The following is a 21,738-nucleotide window of genomic DNA, read 5'->3' on the forward strand; positions in this document are numbered from 1 at the left end:
AGGTGCTTATTTGTTTCTGTGAAAAGGATTTGCTGGCAGGCAGTTTTCCCAGGGGATGGCGGGGAGGGGTGTGTGTGCATCCCCTGAGGCCGACAGAGAGGTGATGGAGGGGGTTTTGGAGAGGCTGCAAAGGCCCCATCCTGCACATCCCCAGGGTGTGCTCTGCCTTTCCGTTGGTTGGTAGACAGCACTGTTGATTTTTCTTCCCAATCATCCCGATTTCAATCCTATTATAGTCACACCATCAGCCACCGAGCAGTCACATTCCTGGACTTCTCACTCCTGTATCAAATCTGTGTCCTGCTCGGCAAATCTGCTCTGGCCAAAGCTCTTATTTCTAGTTTAACCTCCCCAGTTTTGAGATTTCCTGCGAGAGTCTTCCCTCCAGAAGCCGGGGCGCTGGCAGCCCTTGTCTCCAGATAATCTGGTGCCTGGAAATTCCTTCTGCTCGTCTGCTCTGTGTCCATCATCCCAGACATCACAGGCCTGGGCTCGCAGCCGCCGAGCGATGGGTGCCCTCGGGGAGCCCTGGGCTGGGGGGACAAGCGATCGATGATGGTGTCACCCTCCCCAAAATGAGGGTCGTGGCTCCGGAGTGTTTGTAGGATCTACAAACACAGCGTGGCAATAGCAGGGGGAAAAAGGGCTGGGCTGTTTTCGCGGTGTTTGAGCAATCCCATCTGCTGTCTGAGCTGCAGCAGACACTGGGGAAGGGAACATTCGCGTTTGCTCTCCGTGCCAAGGCTCTTCCCTGAGCTGCGAGGGCTGCGAGCCATCAGTCCCACTGCTTTTACAGCTGTTCAGCTCCTCCGTCGGGGCTGCCTGCTTTCCAGAGCCCAGCAACTGCTGTTTCCAGCATGACGTTACTGGTTCCGCCGACCCCTGGGATTATCCAGCTGCCGTTCCCGGATGGCTGAGGGCTGATGGCAGCCTCCTCCGTGCTTGCTCCCGGCTGGAGCTCACCCGAAGCGCCCGCAGCCTCTCAGGCCGTCCTTCAACATGAAAAATCCTTTTTTTTTGCAAGATATCAAGTGCCCCACGCCCAGGGCTGGGTGAAAACCAGCTTTGCAGAGGCAGGATGCCGGAGGACGTGCTCCCCCGGGCTGTGCTCGCCTTATCTGCCCCCCAATGGGCGTAATTAAGGGTTTCTCCGTGGCTGCTGAGGTTTTGTTCTTGGCTCTGGCTCAGGCGAGAGTGGATGTGAGTTGTGCAAGTGGCTCGGGCAGGAGAAAAAACAGGGAGCACCCATGGGCTCGCCGGGGTGAGCCTCCCCCCTTGTTTAGTCTTATTTTATGGTTTTTAAGTGGTGAGCTACTGGCAGGAGCCGGTGCCTGAGCGGTGAGAAAGTGGAGGTGGATACCTGTGGGAGAGCATCCTGTGCCATCCTGGCTACGTGGTGTCCCTGAGAGGGCTGTTTGTGGTGGGACCACCCTGTGTCCCACAGGAGCATCCGTTGGAGGGACCTGTGACACTGAGCTCAGCCCAGGGACCACTGCCCTGAGCTGGGGCTGCCATTTGGACTCCCTCACGGGGCTCAGCAGCACGCTCGGTGAAAGGAAACACATCCAGGATTACAAAAAAGCCACGGAGGAAGAGCGGAGCATCGTTCCCCCATCCTCTGGAGGTGTCGGCAGCTCCTCTGGGTGCTGTGGGGCCGGGCTGGCCCTTGGGGATGAGACCAGCATCGCAAAATAAACCTTCTGCCGGAGTCTGTGCCCAATTTCCCAGGTTTATAAGTGCGTTTTGCTCTCGGCAGCCTCTGGAAGCCCCTTGGAGAGGGGGCCGTGGCTGTCACACATGGCCTCGCTGCAGGCAGGGGAGAGCCCGGGTCACCTTCAGAGGTGACTGCTCCGCTTAATGGCTTTGAATCTGATTATACCCCCTTTCGCTAAGAAATGTGCTTGGCGTGTTCTTCTGCATTAAATACCATTTTAGGGACAGTCATCTTGAACCCTCCGCCTGCCGCTTAAGGAAAAAGCCTTTGAAAATGATATTATGGATCAAAAGTGTTCCTGGGGTAATTCTGTTTCGACGGCGGAGTTAATCCAGCGCTGAATTTGGCCCTGCATTTCCAAATGAGAAGCAGTAGCTGTATAATCTGTTTATGGTTTTAAAGTGAATGTTAATCTTGGATTTGGTGGCTTTTCCCAAGGGTCGATTTGCTGAGTGTTTCAGCCCCCTGCTCTGAAACTCTCCGAGCCCACGGTTTATTTTAAAGAGAGATTTTGCCGTGGTTTATACCTACATGTCAAACCTGGAAGCGTTAAATCTGGGGAGCCCTGGGCAGTGGAAATAATGGTGTTTTTCTTGCTTTGTGTTTTGTTTGTATGGCACCGGGCACGGTGTGTCCGAGCTCGGGGATGGGACAGTCCCGTGGGGACGTGGTCGGATGGGTTGAATTGAATCACAGAATCTTAGTGGTTGGAAGGGACCTCCGAGATCATCGAGTCCAACCACAAATGCAGTGTCCCCCGCTGAGACGGGGATCTAGGGGTACTTCTGCCCTGTAGCTGACATTCTCCCCTCTCTCTCCCCTCCGCAGGTGGGAGGATGCTGCAGCGTGCCGGGGGCTGACCCGCGGTGCCACCCCGGCTGCGGGGAGCGGGACCCCCCGCCGCCCGCCCCATGCTCCCCCACCGGGGCGGTGCCCCATGACCAGCGGCGGCGGGTGCCCGCCGGGACCCCAGCCGCCCTGCCACCCGCCCCGTGCCATCCGCCCCGCCATGACGAGCCTCTTCCGTCGGAGCAGCAGCAATGGCAGCTCACGTGGTGGTGGTGGCTCCTCCGCCCAGGAGCTCAACAACAGCCGCCCCGCCAGGCAGGTCCGCCGGCTGGAGTTCAACCAGGCCATGGAGGACTTCAAGACCATGTTCCCCAACATGGACTACGACATCATCGAGTGCGTCTTGAGGGCCAACAACGGGGCTGTGGATGCCACCATCGACCAGCTCCTGCAGATGAACCTGGATGGCAGCGGCTGCGATGACAGCTCGGACTCAGAGGACAGCATCCCCCCCGAGGTAGCCCCCAACGATGGTCCCCGGCACGTGGCTGTGGGTGGCGGGTCCCCTGCCTGGGCTCCTGGCCACCATGGTGAGCAGGGAGCTCAGTCTCATCCTGCTTCATATCTGCTTGGGCATGGTGCTACTGCAGGTGGGCAGAGATTTGAGTGCCCGATTCGGCCCACCTGGAGTGTGCATCCTGGATGGTTTGTCTTGGACAGTGCTTGAGGCTCAAGCCAAAGTGCTCCCATCCCTCCCTCCCACCCCAAACCCACTGGAGACCCTTCTGCTGCTGTCAGAGGGCCCCCCAGGGCTGTGTGCACCCAGGGACAGGCTCACCCACCCACCCAAAATGCTGTGTCTCATCCCTTGAGAGCAGCACCTCCCAACCCCGTGGGGGACCGGTGCTGGGAGGTTGTCCCCGTCGTCTCCACAGCAGCATCCAACCAGTCCCATCCCCACTTTGCTGCCAGGTGTGGGGGCCTGGCCTGGTGGGGAGTGTTTCCCCAGCTCACCCTCACCCCGTCCTCTCGCTCCGCAGATCTTGGAGCGGACCCTGGAGCCGGACAGCTCGGACGAGGAGCCCCCTCCTGTCTACTCCCCTCCTGCCTACGAGAGCCAGGCGTTCGGCAGCCGCTACCCCCGCGCACCACCCACCCCACCACCCAGGTGAGCCCCCAGCCCCACGGCTGAGCCCCCAGCCCCACGGCTGCCCCCCACCTCCTGCTCCTGGCAGCCAGAAAAAAGGACATAACTGTTCTTCCATGAGACCCCCACCCTCTGCTGCCTCCAGCTCTAGAGCCTCCAACAGCAGAAGGACACCAGTTGGAGCAGGACCAGAGGAGGCCACAGAGATGCTGGGAGGGCTGGAGCCCCTCTGCTGGGAGGGGGGGCTGAGAGAGTTGGGGGGGGTTCAGCCTGGAGAAGAGAAGGCTCCAGGGAGACCTTAGAGCAGCCTTTTAGTACTTCAAGGGGCTACAGGAAAGATGGGGACAAGCTTTTTAGCAGCCTTTCAGTACTTCAAGGGGCTACGGGAAAGATGGGGACAAACTTTTTAGCAGGGCTTGTTGTGATAGGACAAGGGGGGATGGCTTCAAACTAAAAGAGGGAAGATTTAGACTAGATATAAGGAAGAAATATTTTATGCTGAGGGTGGTGAGACACTTATGGTTCCCTATAGAAGTGGGAGATGCCCCATCCCTGGAAACATTCCAGGTTGGGTTGGACAGGGCTCTGAGCAACCTGACTGAGTTGAAGATGTCCCTGCTTATGGCAGGGGGTTGGACTACACGGGCTCTAACGGTCCCTTCCAACTCAAACCATTCCATAATTCTATGAAATCACCCTGTGCCAGTGCCCGGGGGTCTCGCTGTGCATTAGCTGGCCCTGGCAAGGGGCATCTGGCATCAGTTCGTTAGGGCTGGGTGCGAGGAAGCCGAGGGCGATGAGTGAAGCTCGCAGCTGGCTGAGAATTCCCTGCGAGGCCCTAAAAACCCAACAGCTGAAGGGCCTGCAGAGCTGTTCCAGCAGCGCTTGGAATGGCAAAAATCAGCTACTGGGGGCGGGGAGCGCTCGCCCCCGCTCAAAAACACCAGGTGCTGGGCAGCCGGGGCCCCGACCTGGGGTTGGTTTGGCTTCTAGCCACCGGCTTGCTGAGGCTGGGGGGTCTGTGGCCCCGCGGGGTGCAGGCTGTCCCCCAGCAGCACCCCTTCAGCTGTGGGCTCGGGGCTGGCGGGGAGGCAGGGGCCAGTGCCCTGGCCATCTCTGTGCCACCCCACCTTGGCCGAAGGCGCTGCCGGGTGTTCAGGCTGGTGTGACATCTGGGGAGAGATGTCCATCAGCTCTGTAACCACCATCCAGCCCTGCCAGGGTTCCCACAGGGCTGTTTGCTGGGAATCTGAGCAAAATGGGGTGGAGGAGGGAAGTCCAGCAGCTCCCAGAGATTTCAAACTGGCGTGGAAAGCCTTCTGCTCCCCAGAGCCAACGCTAACGCTGTGGGTCTGGAAGGTGTGCCGTGGTTCCTTGGTTCCCATCACCACTGGTGGAGCTGGGCACGGGGGCTGCCGTGCCGTGGCACACGTTGGTGGGTTTCTCCCTCCCCAAGAACACTGTCTGTGCTTGTCCTGCAGGACGGATGTGACGGGACCCGGCAGCACCCCGGCACCCGGGCGTTACAGGAACTGGAACCCGCCGCTCCTGGGCAACCTCCCCGAGGATTTCCTGCGCATCCTGCCCCAGCAGACAGCCAGCACACAGGTGAGGCTCATCACCCCTTCCAGCCCACATCCCAGCTCCACAGTGCACCATGGAGCACCAAACCCCATCCTCGACCACCCTCAGCTTGCAGCATCAGCTCTCTGAAAGCGCCTGGGTACCGGGCATGGACTAAACCGAGCATCTTGGAGCACTTCTTGTTGTTCAAGGCGAGACTGGAGTGAGGAAGGTGTGAAAGGGGAATCTTCCAGCCAGGCTTTGATGGTTTTCCTGCCCTTAGCCCAGCAGTTAGTGTCAGAAACGCCACTTGCAATAAGCACCTAATATTTTAAATTATTTGAAAATCTTATCTGCTGCCCTGCTGAGGAGCAGCGGGACCAGCACACGCTCCTGGGGAGAGCGGCTCTGCCAGGGCGCTCGGGGGCTGGTGAGGTGGAACTTGGGTGGAAAATCTAGAGCAAACCAGAGAATTTCCCCCTGGGAAATCAGAATCCTCGTGTGCTTTGTGGTGGTTTTGGAGGTGCTGGGGGTGCAGCAGCATAATAGAGGAGCAAAAGGCCAAGCTCAGGCTGAGGGGTGTGTGCTCCTCACCCGTGGGCCCTGAGACCCCTGACAAGCTCTGCCCGTGTTCTCTCCCCCCAGGGCTCCCCCAGGAGCCGGCAGCCCGTGCCGCGGGGGCTGGTCCCGCGGGGCCAGGGCTCCCTGGAGCAGGAGCGGCGGTGGAAGCAGTACCTGGAGGACGAGCGGATCGCGCTCTTCCTGCAGAACGAAGAGTTCATGAAGGAGCTCCAGCGGAACCGGGATTTCCTCCTGGCCCTGGAGAGAGGTGAGAAGCGCCTTCAGAAACATCTCCCTCCGATTTTTGGGTTCGTGCTTCCCTTTGTGACGCTGGCCCACCCGCCCGCCTTGCCTTGCTTGTGGCATCGTGGCTTGTGGCAAAGCAGAGCCAGTGCAGGATGGAGCTAGGCTGGTGGCCCATCTGGGCACTGGGCTGCTCCTCTGGTGCCACGAGGCTCTCCTTCCCCTGCCCACCTCTCTGTGGTGGCTCTGGCAAAGCCCAGCAGAATCTGTGATTGCTCCTTCCAGGTGAGCCAACAGCCCTGGGGAGGAGGGCTGGAGGGTGTCGATGGTTTTGCTGAGCAAAGAGTCCCCCTTCCCCTCCCTGGCCGAGACCCTCAGAGGTCTCACTGGAGGTTTTTGGGGTCCTGGCAGCACCCTCACCGCAGGGCTTGTCCCCGGCTGCCGCAGCTGTAAAACCACAAGTGTGCTTGTGGTGTTCTCATAGTTCCTCTGTGGCGGCGAGAGGAGCGGTCCTGCTGCTGCTGCGGGCTCCCACCAGAGTGCTTGTGGTTGCCCTGCTGAGGCAAAGGGCTTCCAGCGCCGAGCAAGAGGCTGCCTTCCTCCTCTGCTCATCTCTGGCCCTGCTGCTGCCCTGCCGAGCCCACCCGGGCGCAGAGGACACTGTCCTCCATCCCCAGATGTGGCAGGGGAGATGGTTTTTGTCCCTGGAGCACAGCAGAGGCCAGAAGTGCATCCTCAGGAAGGAGCACACCTTTGGAGAGCTTTTATAGCTTTTTGATAGATCATTTCCACCTCATTTCTACTCCTTGTGCTGCTGCAGGGTGGACCTGGGCTGGAGGTGCTTCCATGTTACCTTGGTGGGCTGGGTCAGGCTGTTCCTGTGGTGGCCGAGCTGCTGTGGGTCACTCTTGTCCCCCACCATCAGCTGTCCCCCCGCAGCCGTGGGGCCGGGAGAGGAGGGGGGAGCGGAGCCGCCTGCGCTGCCTGGGGGGCCTGATCGAGCAGGGCACCGGGCTTTTTGTTTTTCAGATCGATTGAAATATGAGTCGAAAAAATCCAAGTCGAGCAGCGTTGCCGTCAGCAACGACTTTGGTTTCTCCTCCGTAATATCAGGTAACTCTTGAGATGTGTGTGAGCGTCACCTCTCAGCAGCTCCTCTGTTCCCAGCCCTCTCCCACCACCTCTGGCTGGGGGGAAACCGGCTGATCCCTCCCCGCTGCCCCCCCAGAATGGGAGAGGAGCTGGTGGGTGATGGGGCTGGGTGCTGCTGCCCTCCCTGCCCTCCCCACGTGGATGGTGTCTCCATCCATCCCTGCGGGTGGGAGCCGGGATCCAGTTCCCAGAGGAGACAAAGCCCTGCCTTGTCTTGGCCACGGGATTGTGCCCGGGAGACATAAGGACTGTTCCTGGGTAATCCTGATTAACCTCGGGGAGCGGAGCAGCTGCCCGGGTGCGGAATTAGAGCTGGTGTCTGTGGATGTCCCCGTGCGGGAGCAGCCGAGGTGCAGTGGCCAAGCCTCAGCTGGTGCTTCCAGGGCACCCAGACCTGGGGAGGGGGCACAAGGACGTGGCTGTGGGGGTCTCTGGTCCACCTGACCGAGTCACTGATGATGCCTGAGCTTCTGCTCCTGATCCGGTGGTCCTGCCATGCTGGGAACTGAGCGTGGGCACAATCTAATACCCAGAGCCCTCTCTCCAACTCCCTGAAAGGAGGGTGTAGCCAGGGGGGGTTGGACTCTTCTCCCAAGGAACAGGTGATGGGACAAGAGGAAATGGCCTCAAGAGGCTCCAGGGGAGGTTTAAGATAGATATTGGGGACAATTTTTACACTGAAAGGGTTATTAAGCCTTGGCAGAGGCTGCCCAGGGCAGTGGTGGAGTCTCCATCCCTGGAGGGATTTAAAAGCCGGGCAGACGTGGTGCTGAGGGACACGGGTCAGGGGTGGGTTTGTCAGTGTTGGGTCAATGGTTGGGCTCGATGATCTGAAAGGTCCCTTCCCACCCAGACACTTCTATGATTCTATGCAATCAGTGCCCATGGTAATTTGGGGCCTCCTGCTCTGCTGGTGGTGGGACTGGTTGCCCCACATACACTCGAGGTGAGCCCTGCCATGGGGCTGGGGGTGAGCTGCAAGCCCAGGTCTCTGCCCCCACCATCTCAGGGGTTATATCTGCAGGGTGTCCTCATCCAGAGCCAGCCCCTCCGTGCCCTTGTCCCTCATGGTCTCACTCAGCCCCACTCCTGGCAGGGCTGGAATTGGGTCATGGAAGTGATTTGTCCAGAGCCTCACCACGCACGCCCTCCTGGTGACCAGATGTTTGCCTTCCAGGTGACGTAGCCCCCTCTGGAACCAGCGAGGCCGGCGGTGCCGTGTCTGACGATGCCTTATTCAGAGACAAATTGAAACACATGGGAAAATGTGAGTGCCCCATGATGCTCTCCTGGCCCTCAGTGCTCCATCCTGGCCCTCAGTGCTCTCCTTCTGGCCCTTGGTGCTCTCCTCCTGGCCCTTGCCAGTGGGAGGGGGCTCCCGTGCCACACGCCGGGGCTGGGTGCCAGCCAGGAGACGGAGACCTGAGTCTTGATGCCCCAGCTCCATGCTGTCCGTCTGTCCCTGGTGCACCTCTGGGTTGTGGCACGAGTCGAGGATGCTGGTGGCGTCAAGGAACAGAGGAATTTCTGAGCAGGGTTTGTGTGAATCCCAGAAAAGCAAGCAGAGGGTTTGCTCTAACTCTGCCTTTTCCCATCTTTTCCTCTGAGCAAGTCACAGTTCACTTCTCCCGTCACAAAACAAGGTCTTTGGGCAGCTTTGAGCCAGCTGAGACGCTGGGGAGATGTGGGTCAGTCGTGGGTGGGGAAGGTCACGAAAATCCCAGGGAAAAGGTAAAAATGTCAGCGCCCCCCACCAGGGACCACCCTGTCCCTGTTGTCACAGGACCCATCTCTCCGAGCCTGGCAGCTCTGCATGGCCCCAGTGTTTCCAGGCAAACCTGGGGCATTGCTGTGGGGTGTTGGGGCAGGGATGGCTCTCACACCACTGGCCATCTCCCCCCATCGCCCACGGCAGCTTTGGGAAGGGTTTTGTTTGGGGCGAGACCCTCACTCGGCTGCTTCCCTCCAGCCACGCGCAAAAAGCTGTTTGAACTCGCCAGAGCCTTCTCCGAGAAGACGAAGATGAGGAAATCAAAAAGAAAACACTTGTTGAAGCACCAAGTGTATCCTAAAAGGGGCTGGGGAGCTGTGGGGGGGGTGTGGGGCCACCAAAGCAGCTTTGCTTGGGTGTTCCTGGGGTCTCCCCGAGGCCACGGTCTGTCTGGAACCTCCAGACTGCTTCTCAGGGCCGTGCCGTGGGCTGGGAAGGGTGATGGTGGTACCACAGCCGTGTCCCGGCCCCACAACTGGTTTTCCTTAGCGGAGGGCACAGGATGGGGACGGCGGCTTCCACGGCAAACCTTCTCGACGATGTTGAAGGACATTCGTGTGGTAAGAAATGGGATGCTCTGCCCAGCACGGCTACCTGGGGGCCCACGGTGCCCGGCCCTGTCCTGCCCCACGCCGTCCTCCTGCTGGAGTGGGCTTCCAGTGGGACCACCCTGGGGCATGGCCACCCATGCAACGGGCTCCCCCCTGGTCCCACCTGTCTCTCCTGCGCTTTGCCGGGGTGACTGGAGATGGGGATCTCTTCTGGGGAGTCTCGGGGGGGCTGGCAGCTGGTCTCTGCAGCACCGTGGGACGTGTAGTTCAGGGCACAGTCCTGGCAAAGCCGTCACCAGCCAGGTTTGCACAGAGCTGGATCTTGGCAGTGGGTTTTGGGCCAACCCCGGGGGCTGGCTCCGGTGTGACCATGTGGCAGAAATGGGCCAAAACCACCTTCCAGTGTTCTCAGAGTCCCCGTGTCCCAGTCTGGGGGGATTGTCCGGGCAAGGAAATACCTGTCCTGGGGCAAGGGGTGGGCATCTTTCCCACTGGGGCTGGCACTGGTGGCCGGTGTCCTGGTGTGGAAGGTGCTGCAGCCCCTGCAACCCCCTCCCCACCTCTGCCTTTTAGATGAAGACTTCCAAGCGCGGAGGCAGCAGCTCCGGGAGGAAGAGGAGACGCCGAAGGAAGGGCAGTAAACGGTGAGAGGCACTTGGGGTGAGCATCTGTCCTGGGGGCTCTGGGTCAGGTCCAGAGTGTGTCCAGGTGAGGACAAGCCCCGTCAGCAGGTGCTGTGGCTGGTGACAGCTCTGGGTGCCACAACGGGCAAGTGCTGGCCATGGTGTGGCTGAGGCTGAGCGTGTGTTGTTCTCCTTCCCTCCCCTTCTCCTCCCCTCCAGGTCCCAGCGCTGGGGTTTGTTGCTGGCACAGAACGTGCCCGAGGCTTCCCAAGGAGATGGCTGAAAAAGGATAAAAAAAAAACCACCAACCAAACCACCACCCGACAAATAACCCGTTCTTTTGGCTGTTCCCCCTCTGCTGCTGTACTCCTCTGAAGTACAAGTATCGACGTGAGGCACAATGTTTTCTTACCAGCGGTTTGAAAACAACTTCTCCTATCTAGCAAATCAGCCAAAAGGGGAAAAAAAAAAGGAGAAAAGAAAAAAAAAAAGAAGTGGGCAGCTGCTGTGAGCTGCTGAGGAGGAGCCGGTGGAGCTCAGACTGGGGAGGAGCAGCAGCCCCCCTGCTCGCTGGGTCCGAGCGGCGTCGCAGGAGGAATGAAAATCAGTTGTACTAACGAGGACGCATTCACACGTGGGATCTGCTCGGCTGGAGCACTCCTGAACATATCTCTGTAGCGATCTGAGGTAACTTTACTCTGCACACACAGGAAAAAAAAAAACCCAACGAACCACGTGAGAGAGAGAGAGAACCTAACAGCTGTTGTCTACTATTGCTAGGAGTAACGAGCGGAGATTCAGATCAGGTAATAGTCAAATAATATAAATTGTTTATAAAAGGAAAGGCCTTCTTTTCCTAGGCGTTTCACTTTGAATTAAACCTTTGCCTTCGGCATTGCTAAAACTGCCTTGAAGTCCGGACGCTCTGTGGGCCGTGGCGTGGCTCCCTCCCGCCCCGGTGCCGCCGTGGGGCAGGACGCCCGTGGGGCAGGACACCGGGCAGCACCAAGGGCTGCATTTCCCCTCGGTTTAACCCCCTGTGCCGAAACGGGATGCTCCACGTCCCTCCGACGGGGTCCCGGCTGCCGGGCAAGGGCGCTCGGTGGCTCCCGGGATGTCCCCCCGCCGTAGGTAAGATGAGAATTTGGAGCTGGGGGGTTCACAGCCGAGGCTGGTGGAGGCGTTTTTGGGCACTGTAGAGTTGGCACAAGGGCTTGCGGGTTCTGCCGGGTTTGGTGTGGGGCTGGGGGCTGGTCCCGAGCTCTCCCAAGGGATTGGGGGGCCGGGTGGCAGCGCTTGAATCAGCTTTCGGAGATGCTGTCAGGCTAAAAATAATTACGTAAACAAATTCCTTCCCTGTGTAAGTAATGAGTGACGAGCGTAAAGTCAGAATTCGCTCCCGCCAGCACATTTTCTTCTCCTTTATCGGTGTAATCTGTTTACTGCTGAAGGCGGGAGGTGCCTAGAGACGTGCCTGCTTCTCTTTCTGGCTCCCGCCAACCAGCCCAAATGTTGCAAGATGGGAGCTGCGAAGGCGGCAGACGCAGGAGCCCCAGCCGTCAAACACACACGCAAACTGTTTTCCCTGCCTCTCCGCGGGGTTTTGGTAACAAAAGCCCACGTTGCAGGCGCTTGGCTCCCGACGGGCTCCTTTTTCACTCCCCCCCCGGAGCCCCGCGTGCCTTTGAAGCGGGCGCCAGGATTTCTCTCCGCACCTGCTGAGCGTCGCTGCCGTCGCGGGGATCGGTGGGGACCCCGCTGCTTTCCCCCCCTCCCCGCTCCCTGCCTGGCACCGGGGCTGCTCTGAGAGCTCTGGGGCTGCGGGGTCTGGGTCGTGTCCCCCTTAGAGCCTGGGGTGCACCCCAGGACCCCAGTGAGCTCTGCATTCCTAAAATCAAAGGAGCAGAAGAGCCACCGAGCTGAGCCCAGCTTTGGTGTCTGCTCCTTTTCTATGGAAGGGAGGAGAGAGGAGCATCCCTTGAGTCGTGGCAGCTCGGCCGATGGGTCAGAGGTTGTCCCAAGCCACGATGGCCTTGTCCTGCCCTGCGTGCCGGGCTGTTGGGTGGAAGGAGGTGCTGGAGAGGCATGGTGGAGCTTTACACCGGGCTGCTCTGCTCCCTGCGGGGTAAAACGGGCACCTGGAGAGGTGTGTCCCCACCTGGCTGGGGGTGCAAGCGTGGCTGCAGGTGCACGGGGCTAAGTGTGAAGCTGGGGCTGGGAACAGAAGGTCCTTCTGTCCCTGGGTGGGAATTTTATCCCCAGACGGGTGAGGAGAGAGAAGGGGCTCCTTTCCTACCCTCCCCTGGCTCCGGGGTCCTCCTCGGCTGCCGTTACTCCCTCCCAGTCCGAAGCCTCTCTCTGCACATTTGGAAGAAGACCAAACTTGGAACCGGATCGGCTCGTCAACGTTCCAGCACCTCGTAGCTACCAAGGGCTTAACTTTCAGGGAAGTTTCCATGAGGGCAGGAAGCACCATCGGGTGGTCGGGCAGGAGCTCAGGCTCTGGCCGGAGGGAGATTCTCCTTCTCCCCAGCCCTCGGGAGGTTGTTACCGGAGGGTTGGTCTGGAGAGTGGGGAGGAGAGGGCAGTGAAGTGCTTGTGCTGGGTGGTGGGGGCATGTCCACCCGCTGCCCAGCCCTGGGAGGGTTTGCTGTGCTCCTCATCCTCACCAGAGGACAGGTCACGTCGTGCCGTGGCTGTGGAGGCCAGCGTGGAGCTCTCTTTGCCAGCCCCTGGCCCTGGGCGAGCCACGTTTGGCATCACGTCCCAGGTCTGTCCCTCTGAACGGTGTCTCTCTGGAGCCACCACAGAACATCTCGGAGCCACAAAGCATCATTTTAATGGGGGATGAAGAGTGATTATTTTTATGTCCTTTAAAAAAAAAAAAACAAACATAAAAAAATAAAAAATCAGGTCTAACGAGTAGAAAAGGCCACTAAAACCGGCTGGGAAGCCAAAATGCGTTTCTTACGTAAAACTGTACAATTCTCAGTGACGTTTGTATCACTTCTATACAAAAGGGTTTAAAAAGAACAAAACAGAACAATCTGTGACATTTGTGAGTGTTGCTATTTTAGAATTTATTTCCATAAGTGATTTTTTTCTTAAAGATGTTTAATAGTAATTCATATAATAAAGTCCTGTTGTACTCTTAATGCTCAGCTGTATTTTCTTTTTTTTTTTTTTTTTTGCTTCACAGGGGGGAAAAGAAAGAAATGGGGGTGGGGAGGGAAAGGTGAGCTCTAGTTTTTCTCCCCCCCCCCCATGGCTGCAGATGCCCCAAAGCCGCCCTGGCTCCTGGCCGTGCGGGAGCAGCCTTGGGCTGCCGGCCGGGATTCGAGCTCCCCGGCCTCACGTGCGGCTTGGAAACCTTCCCTGTGAAAAGACCGCCCTGGCTCCTGGCCGTGCGGGAGCAGCCTTGGGCTGCCGGCCGGGATTCGAGCTCCCCGGCCTCACGTGCGGCTTGGAAACCTTCCCTGTGAAAAGAAGATGCTGGAAAAAGTCAAGGCGTTCTTGCCTTAAATGTCAAAAGCATGGAAATGCCGGAGAAACCCTGGCTGTTGCCTTCCCGCGGCGGCCAAGCGAGCTGCCGGGAGCCATGGGGGGAGCCAGGGATTTCTCAAAGAGCTGAAAAGCCCAGGGCCTGCCCCGTCCTTTGAGCAGCTCAGATGGAGCCCTGGAGCGGTCCCGGCATCTCCCTTTGGAATTCTTTTGCTCTACGGGGGCAAGGGTTTGGGGGTTTTTTTGTTTGTTTTGGGTTTGTTGTTTTTTTTTTTTTTTCTCTAAAATGCGTGTTAAGAAAACCAACAGCTGAGAAAAGCCCAGGGCTGGAAACTGTGGGCAGACGAGGGGGTGATGCTGGAGGTGGTTTCTCCTGGCATGGAGTCCCCGCTGGCTGTCGGTCTGCGGTGGAAATTTACTGCCCCCTTCCTTCCCAAGGCTGGAAGGTGGATGGAGGGATGCGTTTCCCTTCCCACCAGCTCATTCCCAGGCGAAGGGCTGCACCTAGTGACCAGGCATCGCCGGGTCTCCCAGGTGGGGCTGGTGGAAACCTTGGATGGGGGGAAACCTGCTCCTCCAGGGCACAGAGTTTGGGAGAAGCGGCTGGGTTTGATAAATGGAGGTGGAAAGCGCAGTCTGGGCAGCCGGGCACCGTCTGCTGCCATCTCCTGGGCCCAGCCAGCAGTGCCGGGGGTGCCCAGGCCAGCATTAGGCCATGGTGGGACCCCAGGACAAGGGCTGGTGCCAACCGTGGTGGCAAATCCCACCCTTCGCTCTCCCTCTGAGACCCAACCCCGAAAGGCGACCGGGGCGAGACCGATCCCCCCCACATCAGTTTGCAGCCCAACATCACCACCAGTCCACAGAATCACACAGGGTTGGAAGGGACCTCTGGAGATCATCTAGTCCAACCCCCTGCCAGAGCAGGGCCACCCAGAGCAGGTCCCACAGGAACATGTCCAGGCAGGTTTGGAATGTCTCCAGAGAAGGAGACTCCACCACCTCCCTGGGCAGCCTCTGCCAGGGCTCTGCCACCCTCACAGGAAAGAAGTTCCTTCTCATGTTTAGGTGGAACTTCTTCTGTTCAAGTTTGTGCCCATTTCCTCTTGTCCTGTCCCTGGGCACCACTGAAAAAAGACTGGTCCCATCCTCCTGACACCCACCCTTTAAGTATTTATAGGTGTTGATCAGATCCCCCCTCGGTCTTCTCTTCTCCAGACTAAAAAGACCCAAGTCCCTCAGCCTTTCCCCGTAAGAGAGATGCTCCAGGCCCATCATCATCTTCATAGCCCCCTGCTGTACCCTCTCCAGCAGTTCCCTGTCCTTCTGGAACTGGCTGGAATTTGGTCCCAGAAGTTATGTTTTTGCTATATCTTATGTCTAAATGAGCTGCTGCAAAAGAGCACATAGGACATATCATTCGGTTTCACACCCTGTTGAAGGTGAGGCACCTTCCATGGTGTCTCAGCCACGTCCCAACCACAACTTGGGATCACAGAACGGTTTGGGGTGGAAGGAACCTCGATGATCATCCAGTTTCCCACCCCTGCCCTGGGCAGGGACACCTCCCACCAGCCCAGGTTGCTCCAAGCCCCCTCCAACCTGGCCTTGAACCCCTCCAGGGATGGGGCAGCCACAGCTTCTCTGGGCAGCCTGGGAGGGGGCGGCAGCGCTGGCCCTTTAAATCGGGGAGGGGGAAACAATCCGGCTGAGTCGCCGCTCGGCCATCGACCGGCGCTGCCTGGGCGCCACCTCCCCTCGGCCGTTGGCTGCGCGCCCTGGCGGCCCCAGTATTTCCGCTTCCGGGTGGGAGGGCAGGCGGTTGCTAGGGGAGGCGGCGTTGCTAGGGGAGGCCCGGCCGCCGCCATGGCGGGGAACCGCATGCAGAAGATCGGGAGCGTGTTCAGCCGGTGCGGGGGGCGGTCGGGCGGGCGTGGGGTGTCGTGCGGGCGGGGGGCGAGGGGAGAGTGAGGCCGGGCCGCCCCGGGAGGGAGGCGCAAGGCCGGGCCGTCCCCCGAGCACCCCCCGCCGCTCCTCTCCCCCGGCAGGACCCGCAACCTGCTCCGCATCGGGGTGATCGAGAAGCCGCTGTGGTTCGACGTCTACGCTGCCTTCCCCCCGCTGAGGGAGCCCGTCTACCGGGTGCCGCGGCCGCGCTACGGCAAGGTGAAGGACGTCGTCCCCCCCATCTTCTACCGGGAGGACGAAGTGCGAGCGTGAGTTGTTGGTTTCTCTCCCCGGGCGGCCGCTGAGGGGTGCCTGAGCCCCGCCATCCGACGGGGACCAGCCCCTGACCCCGGCGAGGCAGCACCGCCGTCACCTCCCCTCTTCCATTTCTTAAAATAGGAGATTTTACAAAATTTACGGCAGTGGTCCCAGACCTTTCGACCTGTCGCAGCCAAACCACAAATCGACTTGTCAGAGGTAAGATTTATTTATAGCTACACGGAAAGTACTTCTGAAACTTGTCTTTTTCTTCTCTTCGGTCAGTAGTGAACTAAAATGTTACGTGTGAGAGTAAAAATGCGATCTTGGCCTCTAGGTTTGTCGAGAAATACAACGAACTGAAAGAAGGAGGAAAAATCGAGGAGGAAAAACTGTTTGAAGAAACGGGAAAAGCCCTTTTAGCCAGTGGGATAATTTTACAGAGAAAAGGAACAGATAAAGTAAGTATTAAATATTTAAAGTTTCTTTGCCAGTGGATTTAGAAATTAAATTCTCAGCAAGACAGTCATGAGCCTGATGGTTGTAATAAAATGTCTTTAGTGTGCAGAGTAAACTGTCCTCTTAGTCGTGAACGTGCCAAGGTTAAGGTGCTGCTGGTGGGACAGAAAAGAGAAGTGTTTGTTCTGGTGATGAAAGAACTATTGGTGGGTCTGAATAAGTCATTTGGAAATATGTGTGTATGTGCTACCATATACATGTTATTTCTAGGGGGGTAAATCAGAATCCCTTGTGGTTCAAAGGTGATTAACACACTTTTCCATCCCTTTTTAACAGTTGCCTTAATGCACTCTCAATCCTGTTCTTTAACCTTCATCCTGAGCTGGAAATTTTTGCATAACTCTTGCAGTTTGGGGTTTGGTGGGTTTTTTTAACTTTGTATTTTTAAGGTGTTGAAACAGGGGGTTGTAGTCTGGGGGTTGTTTACTTATATTTTTAGCAAGAAAGTAGATGTCCAAAGTTTCCTGCCACTGCTTTTTTTGTTTTCCCTGATGTACAAGAGGGGAAATAGCTCCTGGCACGTGGAGTCTAGTTACTTCAGGCAATTGTTGTGTGATTCTTAACATAAAATGGGGTAATAAACCAAACTGAAGGTGCTTCTAGAACACCACATCTGGTAGAGTAGGAATATTTTATCTTGTTCCTGACTAACTGATCACTGTTTCTTCTGAGACTGCTGCCTTGTGATTGAACACCCTCAAAAAGAAGGGAGAAGTATTGCAGTTTTAAACTCCATTAGCTAAATTAATTTATTATTCTGCTTTGCAATACACTCTCTGTTGTCCTCACTGTCCACTTATCTCTGGACTGAGAATTTTTCTGTCCACTTTTTTCTGGGCATACAGACTGGGGCTGTTGCTTTCCATTGTTCTCTTCAGTCACACTTCAACAGAAACTTTTTACAGCTGTTTTTTTGTTGTTGATCACGTGTCTCTAACTGCACAGCAGGATCATCAAGGTGTTGAAAGCAGAGATTCTGTGTTACACCAGCAGCTCCAGACTGTGTTGGAAGAGATACAGGAAAAGAAGAAAGATCAGGAGGAGCAAACGCCGGAATCAGCAGAAAAGCAGAAGGAAAATCCTTCCTAACGGCCGTGTGGTGTCCTGGGAGGGGATGTCCTGTTGTCACCCGCTCAGGAGCCAGCATTTCTGCCTCCACAACTTGGTGGTTATCAGACATTTTTCTGCAGGAAATGCCTCTGTTATTCAGCTCCAGTGCCTTCCCTTATCATGAGTGGGGCACATGTTCCCCAAAATTGGAGATAATCCCCTTTTTTGAGGTTCAGGAATGTTATTTCAAATTGGTGAATTGGAAAATATGAGTATATAAGTGAAAAATTAAATGTTTTCTTTAACAGTTGGAAGTTCTGCCTTTTCAGGTGTCTTATTTGCAGTAGTAAAGATGGTTCTTAACTCCTTGCTCGTGTGGGCCTGGTGAGGGTCCTGCTGTGGACCTGGCAGATCCTGCTTCCCTGGGCTAATTAGCATTTTATTCTTCCCATGCCTGTGAATGCCGGTGCCTAGTGTAGTTTTTATTGAAGATTTTTGGCTTTGGTCTATATAAAAAACAATTACTGTTTGTTTTCTTTTTCTCTTTTTTTGTTTGTGTTTTGTTTCCCCTCTCTTTTTTTTGTTTGTGTTTTGTTTCCCCCCTCTCTTTTTTGTTTGTGTTTTGTTTCCCCTCTCTTTTGTTTTGTTTGTGTTTTGTTTCCCCTCTCTCTTTTTGTTTGTGTTTTGTTTCCCCCCTCTCTTTTTTGTTTGTGTTTTGTTTCCCCTCTCACTTTCTTGTTTGTTTGTATTTTCTTCTTAAAAAACCAAACCACCACCAAAGCCAAACAGGTATAAATCATGTCAAACAAATCTTCTCTCCCTCTGTCTCCCCTTACAAGGCGGAGGAGAGAATTTCCTTTTGGTTTGGCACCTTCCTCCCAGGCACATCCTCCGTGGTGCAGTTTGGTGACAGCTCTGCTCTATTTGATGCAAAACCCCTCTCTTGTGTGGCAGAGAAAAGGAGGATTTAAAAATGCCCGTGGTTTGTTTTTGTGTGTCTTCATTCACTTCCCAGTGGCGATGTAATTACACTGGAATTACTCAATTATCCTTGGAAGATCAAGCTTCCTTCCCAGCTCTGTAATTGTTGAGGAGCACGAGGTTTTCTTCCGTGGAGCAGACCCCCCTGGCTCAGCACGGCCGTGGCTGTGGGCTCTGGAGATCTGGTGGCACCAGCGCCTGCCTCAGCGAGGGTCTTCCACATGGAGCTGGAATTGCTGCCTGAATCCCTAAAATCCAGACCTGGCAGCCCCTTGGAGGTGAGTGTGATGGATGCTCCCACCTCCAGTACCCAAGTTTTGGAACCGCTGGATAACGGTAGGAGGAATTTTAAGGTAAAGAGATGGCAAAAATGCATTAAAATGGGGTTTGGTCTGAAGCAGTGCTGGCAGTAAATCGTGGCAAGTGCTCGGCTCCCTTTGGCCAGGGGTTTCCCTGGGTGGCAGCAGTCCCTGCTGGCTGGGGACCCGGGCGAGCTGCCCTCGGCAGGAAACCCCTGGCAGCTGGGATGTGGATTTCCCTTCTCCTGCCTGCTTTTCCAAGAGATTATCCCCAGCCCAAGGGAAGAGACGGACAACTCCGTGTCTCCTGCTCTCCAGCTTTGTGTCTTTGCCTTCCATGGGTTTTTACGGAGGTAAAAAAAAAATCTTATTTTGAGCACTCTGTTTTGCATTTCGAACTGTTGATGATGCTCTTGGCTTGCCAAAAATTTGTAGAGGGAAGTACTTCACAGCACTTTTAAAATCAAATGCAGTAACACATGAGAGATTTCTCACTCCCTTCACACCCCGGTGGTCTCCTGTTTGTTCTCACTTCTCTAAGAAATTGCCAACATGACTGAAAGAGCCTTTTCCTCTGTCATCTGCTGGATCTGGCTTCATCCTCGCCTCTTCACTGAGCTTGGCTGCATCTTCCCTTAGTCATCTGAAGCACTCCCAGCACTAAGATATTAAATTTAGAGCATGGAGTAGAGCAGCAGCCTCATGGTGTGCCCCGGGCGAGTTCCTGTGCAGAGCAGGCAAGAAGAAAGTTGGAATTAATTTTCCTCTTTTATTCTGTGTTGGAAAAAGTCACTGGGGTGGTTTCCCCCCCCCCCCCGCCCTCCTGGGGCTGAGTACTCCCAGCTGAGCTGAATTTGGCCAAATTAGCTGGCAAACCTGGTGTAGGAGGGAGGAGACCCCTTTCAGTGGGGCAGGGAGCGGGGGTGGGAGCCTGCACCTGATGTAAATCAGGAAATTAATTGTTGGGGCAGAGCCAGCCCGGGGGCTGGGGCAGGTCACTCGCTGGCTGCAGCAGTGGGGACACCTCCAGCCGGGTGGCTGTGGATGGAGAAGCTGGTCGAGATGTTCCTCTGCGCTGCTGGTGAGTACTGGGGAAAGGAAGGGAGCTCAGGTATTTGGTGCAATTAGGAGAAAACACAATTAAGAGGAGAGTTCTGTGTGTCTTTGATGGATGCATTTCCTGGCCCGGGATTGAAATGCCAATCACCCTGACCTTAGAGTAACTCAAAGGCTTCAATTAAAAGGTTTGAGCCAAGAGCCTGGGGTGGGCGATTTATTATTTATCAAGCGTTTACCCTCCAGCCGCCAGCAAAAGGTCAGGGCTTGGCAGGAGGAGCTGGGGGGGACCTGCCAGCCCCCCCGAGCCCCCGCCGGGTCCCCACTAGGTGGGAGCCGAGCTCTGCTGCCGGGGGGTCTGGGGGCTCGGTGTGTCCCCCGGGAGGGGGCAGCGGGGATGGGGACCCCGCGGTGTCGTGTCGGGGGTGTTTGCTCCCACCCTGTGCTGCCTGGAGCTGTGAAAAGCGTGTGTCCGCCTCGCCTTGTGCCTGTGGGGTGGTGCTGGGGAGAAATCTGAGCTTTTGCCTGTAATTATTTGGAAAGAAATCTCAGTTTCCCCTGGGAAGCAGTGGGATGTGCAGCCGGTGGGGTGGAAGATGCAGGGAGGGAATTCGGGGGGAGCCCCCTGCCTGTGCTGGGGCAGCTCCTGGCATCTGGAGGCAAGAGCCAGGGACATGACCTTGTCTTTGCCTTCGCCCGGCATCTCGTGCAGTCCAGTAATTTCCTTGTGGCCGGGCAAACCTCTCCTCTGCTGTTGAAATCCTGCCCCCCCATTTCGGAGCAGCCCCCTGACCTTTTCCTGAGCTGAATCCCTGAGCTCCTTCCTGGGGGGAGCGGAGCTGTGTGTGGTGGTTTCTCTCTCCCCAGTTGCTGGGCTATTTTTAAAGTGACAATAAATGCCAAAGTATCGGTTGCGCCAGGGGAAGTTCAGGTTGGATATTAGGAAACATTTCTTTACTGAAAGGGTGGTCAGGCACTGGAACAGGCTGCCCAGGGAGGTGGTGGAGTCACCATCCCTGGAGGTATTTAAGAAACATGTAGACATGGCTCTTCAGGGCATGCTCTAGTGCCCAAGGTTATTGGTTTGTGGTGGGGTGTTGGGTAGGTGGGTGATGGCTTTTGGTTTGGTGGTTGTTGTTGTGTGTTTAGGTGGTGGGTGTGTTTGTGGGTTTTGTTTTTTTTTTTTTGTGGTTGGACTCGATGATCTCAGAGGTCCCTTCCAACCACTACGATTCTGTGATTTGAGATCCTCCTGGGACACGGGAGTGATTTGGGGGTGTCCCCTCTGCTGTGAAACCCGGAGGATGGGAGCTGCTGGGGAGGGCCCCCCCAGGAGCCCCCTGTGGCTCAGTTGCCCTTGGCTCCGTCTCCCTGGGCTGCTGCTGCCTGTGTGCATATTGCGAGCTCGTTCTGATGTGCGCTAATGCTATTATCCTCCAGAAATTGAAATCAAGTCTGAACCTATAATGTTTCACTGGGAGGGAATTGGGGTTATATATTCCTGTGTACAGCAGCATTCTATTTCAGTCATAGCATTTAATTATGATTGGTGTGTTAGTGCCCACCAGAGCATAACAAATTGTCATTATGTTATTCTGCTGAGTCTAATTTAATTGGCAAGTTGTCACAAAAGCAATTATCCATCATTTATTTTGTTGCCATAACCACATCTTGGAGAGCACCTGCTGTCTGAAGTGGGAAGGCTCTGCAGTCTCTTGGTCCTGGATTTCTTCCACTCGCCTGACACAAAGACACCATTTCCTCCTCTTATTTAAAAAGATGGTCCTGGTTTCCCAGCGTGGGCCGGGAATGCCGGAGGAGATGTGCTGTGCAGGTAGAGACCTGCTCCAGCATCCTGGGGCTGGGGGGAGTGAGGGGGGCTCAGCCCCTCTGGAGGCTTCAGACACAGCCCCGTGTAGAGGCTGGGAGTTGTGTTTGGGTGGATAAATGGTGGATGCTGCTCTCTCCTCATTTCTGGAAAGTCAGGACGAAATAAGGAGAGAAAGGGAAGTT

At 56.3% G+C, this 21,738-nt stretch overlaps 2 protein-coding genes across 9 annotated transcripts in view; both read left to right on the forward strand.

The window, feature by feature from the left end:
• Window positions 1–13,269, forward strand: part of CUEDC1 (CUE domain containing 1) — a 27,193-nt gene extending 13,924 nt beyond the window's left edge. For 5 of the 7 annotated variants that reach the window (XM_014961637.1, XM_014961780.1, XM_014961928.1 and 2 more), the window contains 10 exons: window positions 2,770–3,020; window positions 3,544–3,671; window positions 5,132–5,258; window positions 5,859–6,042; window positions 7,047–7,130; window positions 8,347–8,436; window positions 9,139–9,232; window positions 9,442–9,500; window positions 10,065–10,135; window positions 10,334–13,269. In XM_014961637.1, coding sequence (XP_014817123.1) covers window positions 2,770–3,020; window positions 3,544–3,671; window positions 5,132–5,258; window positions 5,859–6,042; window positions 7,047–7,130; window positions 8,347–8,436; window positions 9,139–9,232; window positions 9,442–9,500; window positions 10,065–10,132 — 1,085 coding nt within the window. In that variant the 3' untranslated portion in view covers window positions 10,133–10,135; window positions 10,334–13,269. Of the gene's footprint in view, window positions 1–2,547; window positions 3,021–3,543; window positions 3,672–5,131; window positions 5,259–5,858; window positions 6,043–7,046; window positions 7,131–8,346; window positions 8,437–9,138; window positions 9,233–9,441; window positions 9,501–10,064; window positions 10,152–10,333 lie in introns of those variants that run through there. The other 2 variants (XM_014961710.1, XM_014962076.1) reach the window with 2 other exon arrangements.
• A 2,146-nt stretch (window positions 13,270–15,415) lies between these two features.
• On the forward strand, window positions 15,416–17,703 carry MRPS23 (mitochondrial ribosomal protein S23). 2 transcript variants are annotated; one of them, XM_014954942.1, is made up of 5 exons: window positions 15,416–15,525; window positions 15,664–15,831; window positions 15,962–16,039; window positions 16,158–16,281; window positions 17,285–17,703. In XM_014954942.1, the coding sequence occupies exons 1-5, from the start codon at window positions 15,482–15,484 to the stop codon at window positions 17,426–17,428; spliced, it is 558 nt and encodes a 185-aa protein (XP_014810428.1). In that variant the 5' UTR covers window positions 15,416–15,481; the 3' UTR covers window positions 17,429–17,703. The 2 variants fall into 2 exon arrangements, with proteins under 2 accessions (XP_014810428.1, XP_014810498.1); XM_014955012.1 differs by having other exon boundaries at window positions 17,288–17,703.
• Window positions 17,704–21,738: the final 4,035 nt, after the last annotated feature.

The sequence above is a fragment of the Calidris pugnax genome, unplaced genomic scaffold, assembly GCF_001431845.1.
Source record: "Calidris pugnax isolate Ruff unplaced genomic scaffold, ASM143184v1 scaffold45, whole genome shotgun sequence".
NCBI classification, from domain to species: Eukaryota; Metazoa; Chordata; class Aves; order Charadriiformes; family Scolopacidae; genus Calidris; species Calidris pugnax.

Excerpts from the sequence above, each read along its gene's own strand:
- MRPS23 (XM_014954942.1), top strand. The coding sequence starts at position 15,482 with ATGGCGGGGAACCGCATGCAGAAGATCGGGAGCGTGTTCAGCCG. Across the intron at positions 15,832-15,961 it reads CGGGAGGACGAAGTGCGAGC|GAGATTTTACAAAATTTACG; the intron begins GTGAGTTGTTGG and ends TTCTTAAAATAG. Across the intron at positions 16,040-16,157 it reads CACAAATCGACTTGTCAGAG|GTTTGTCGAGAAATACAACG; the intron begins GTAAGATTTATT and ends CTTGGCCTCTAG.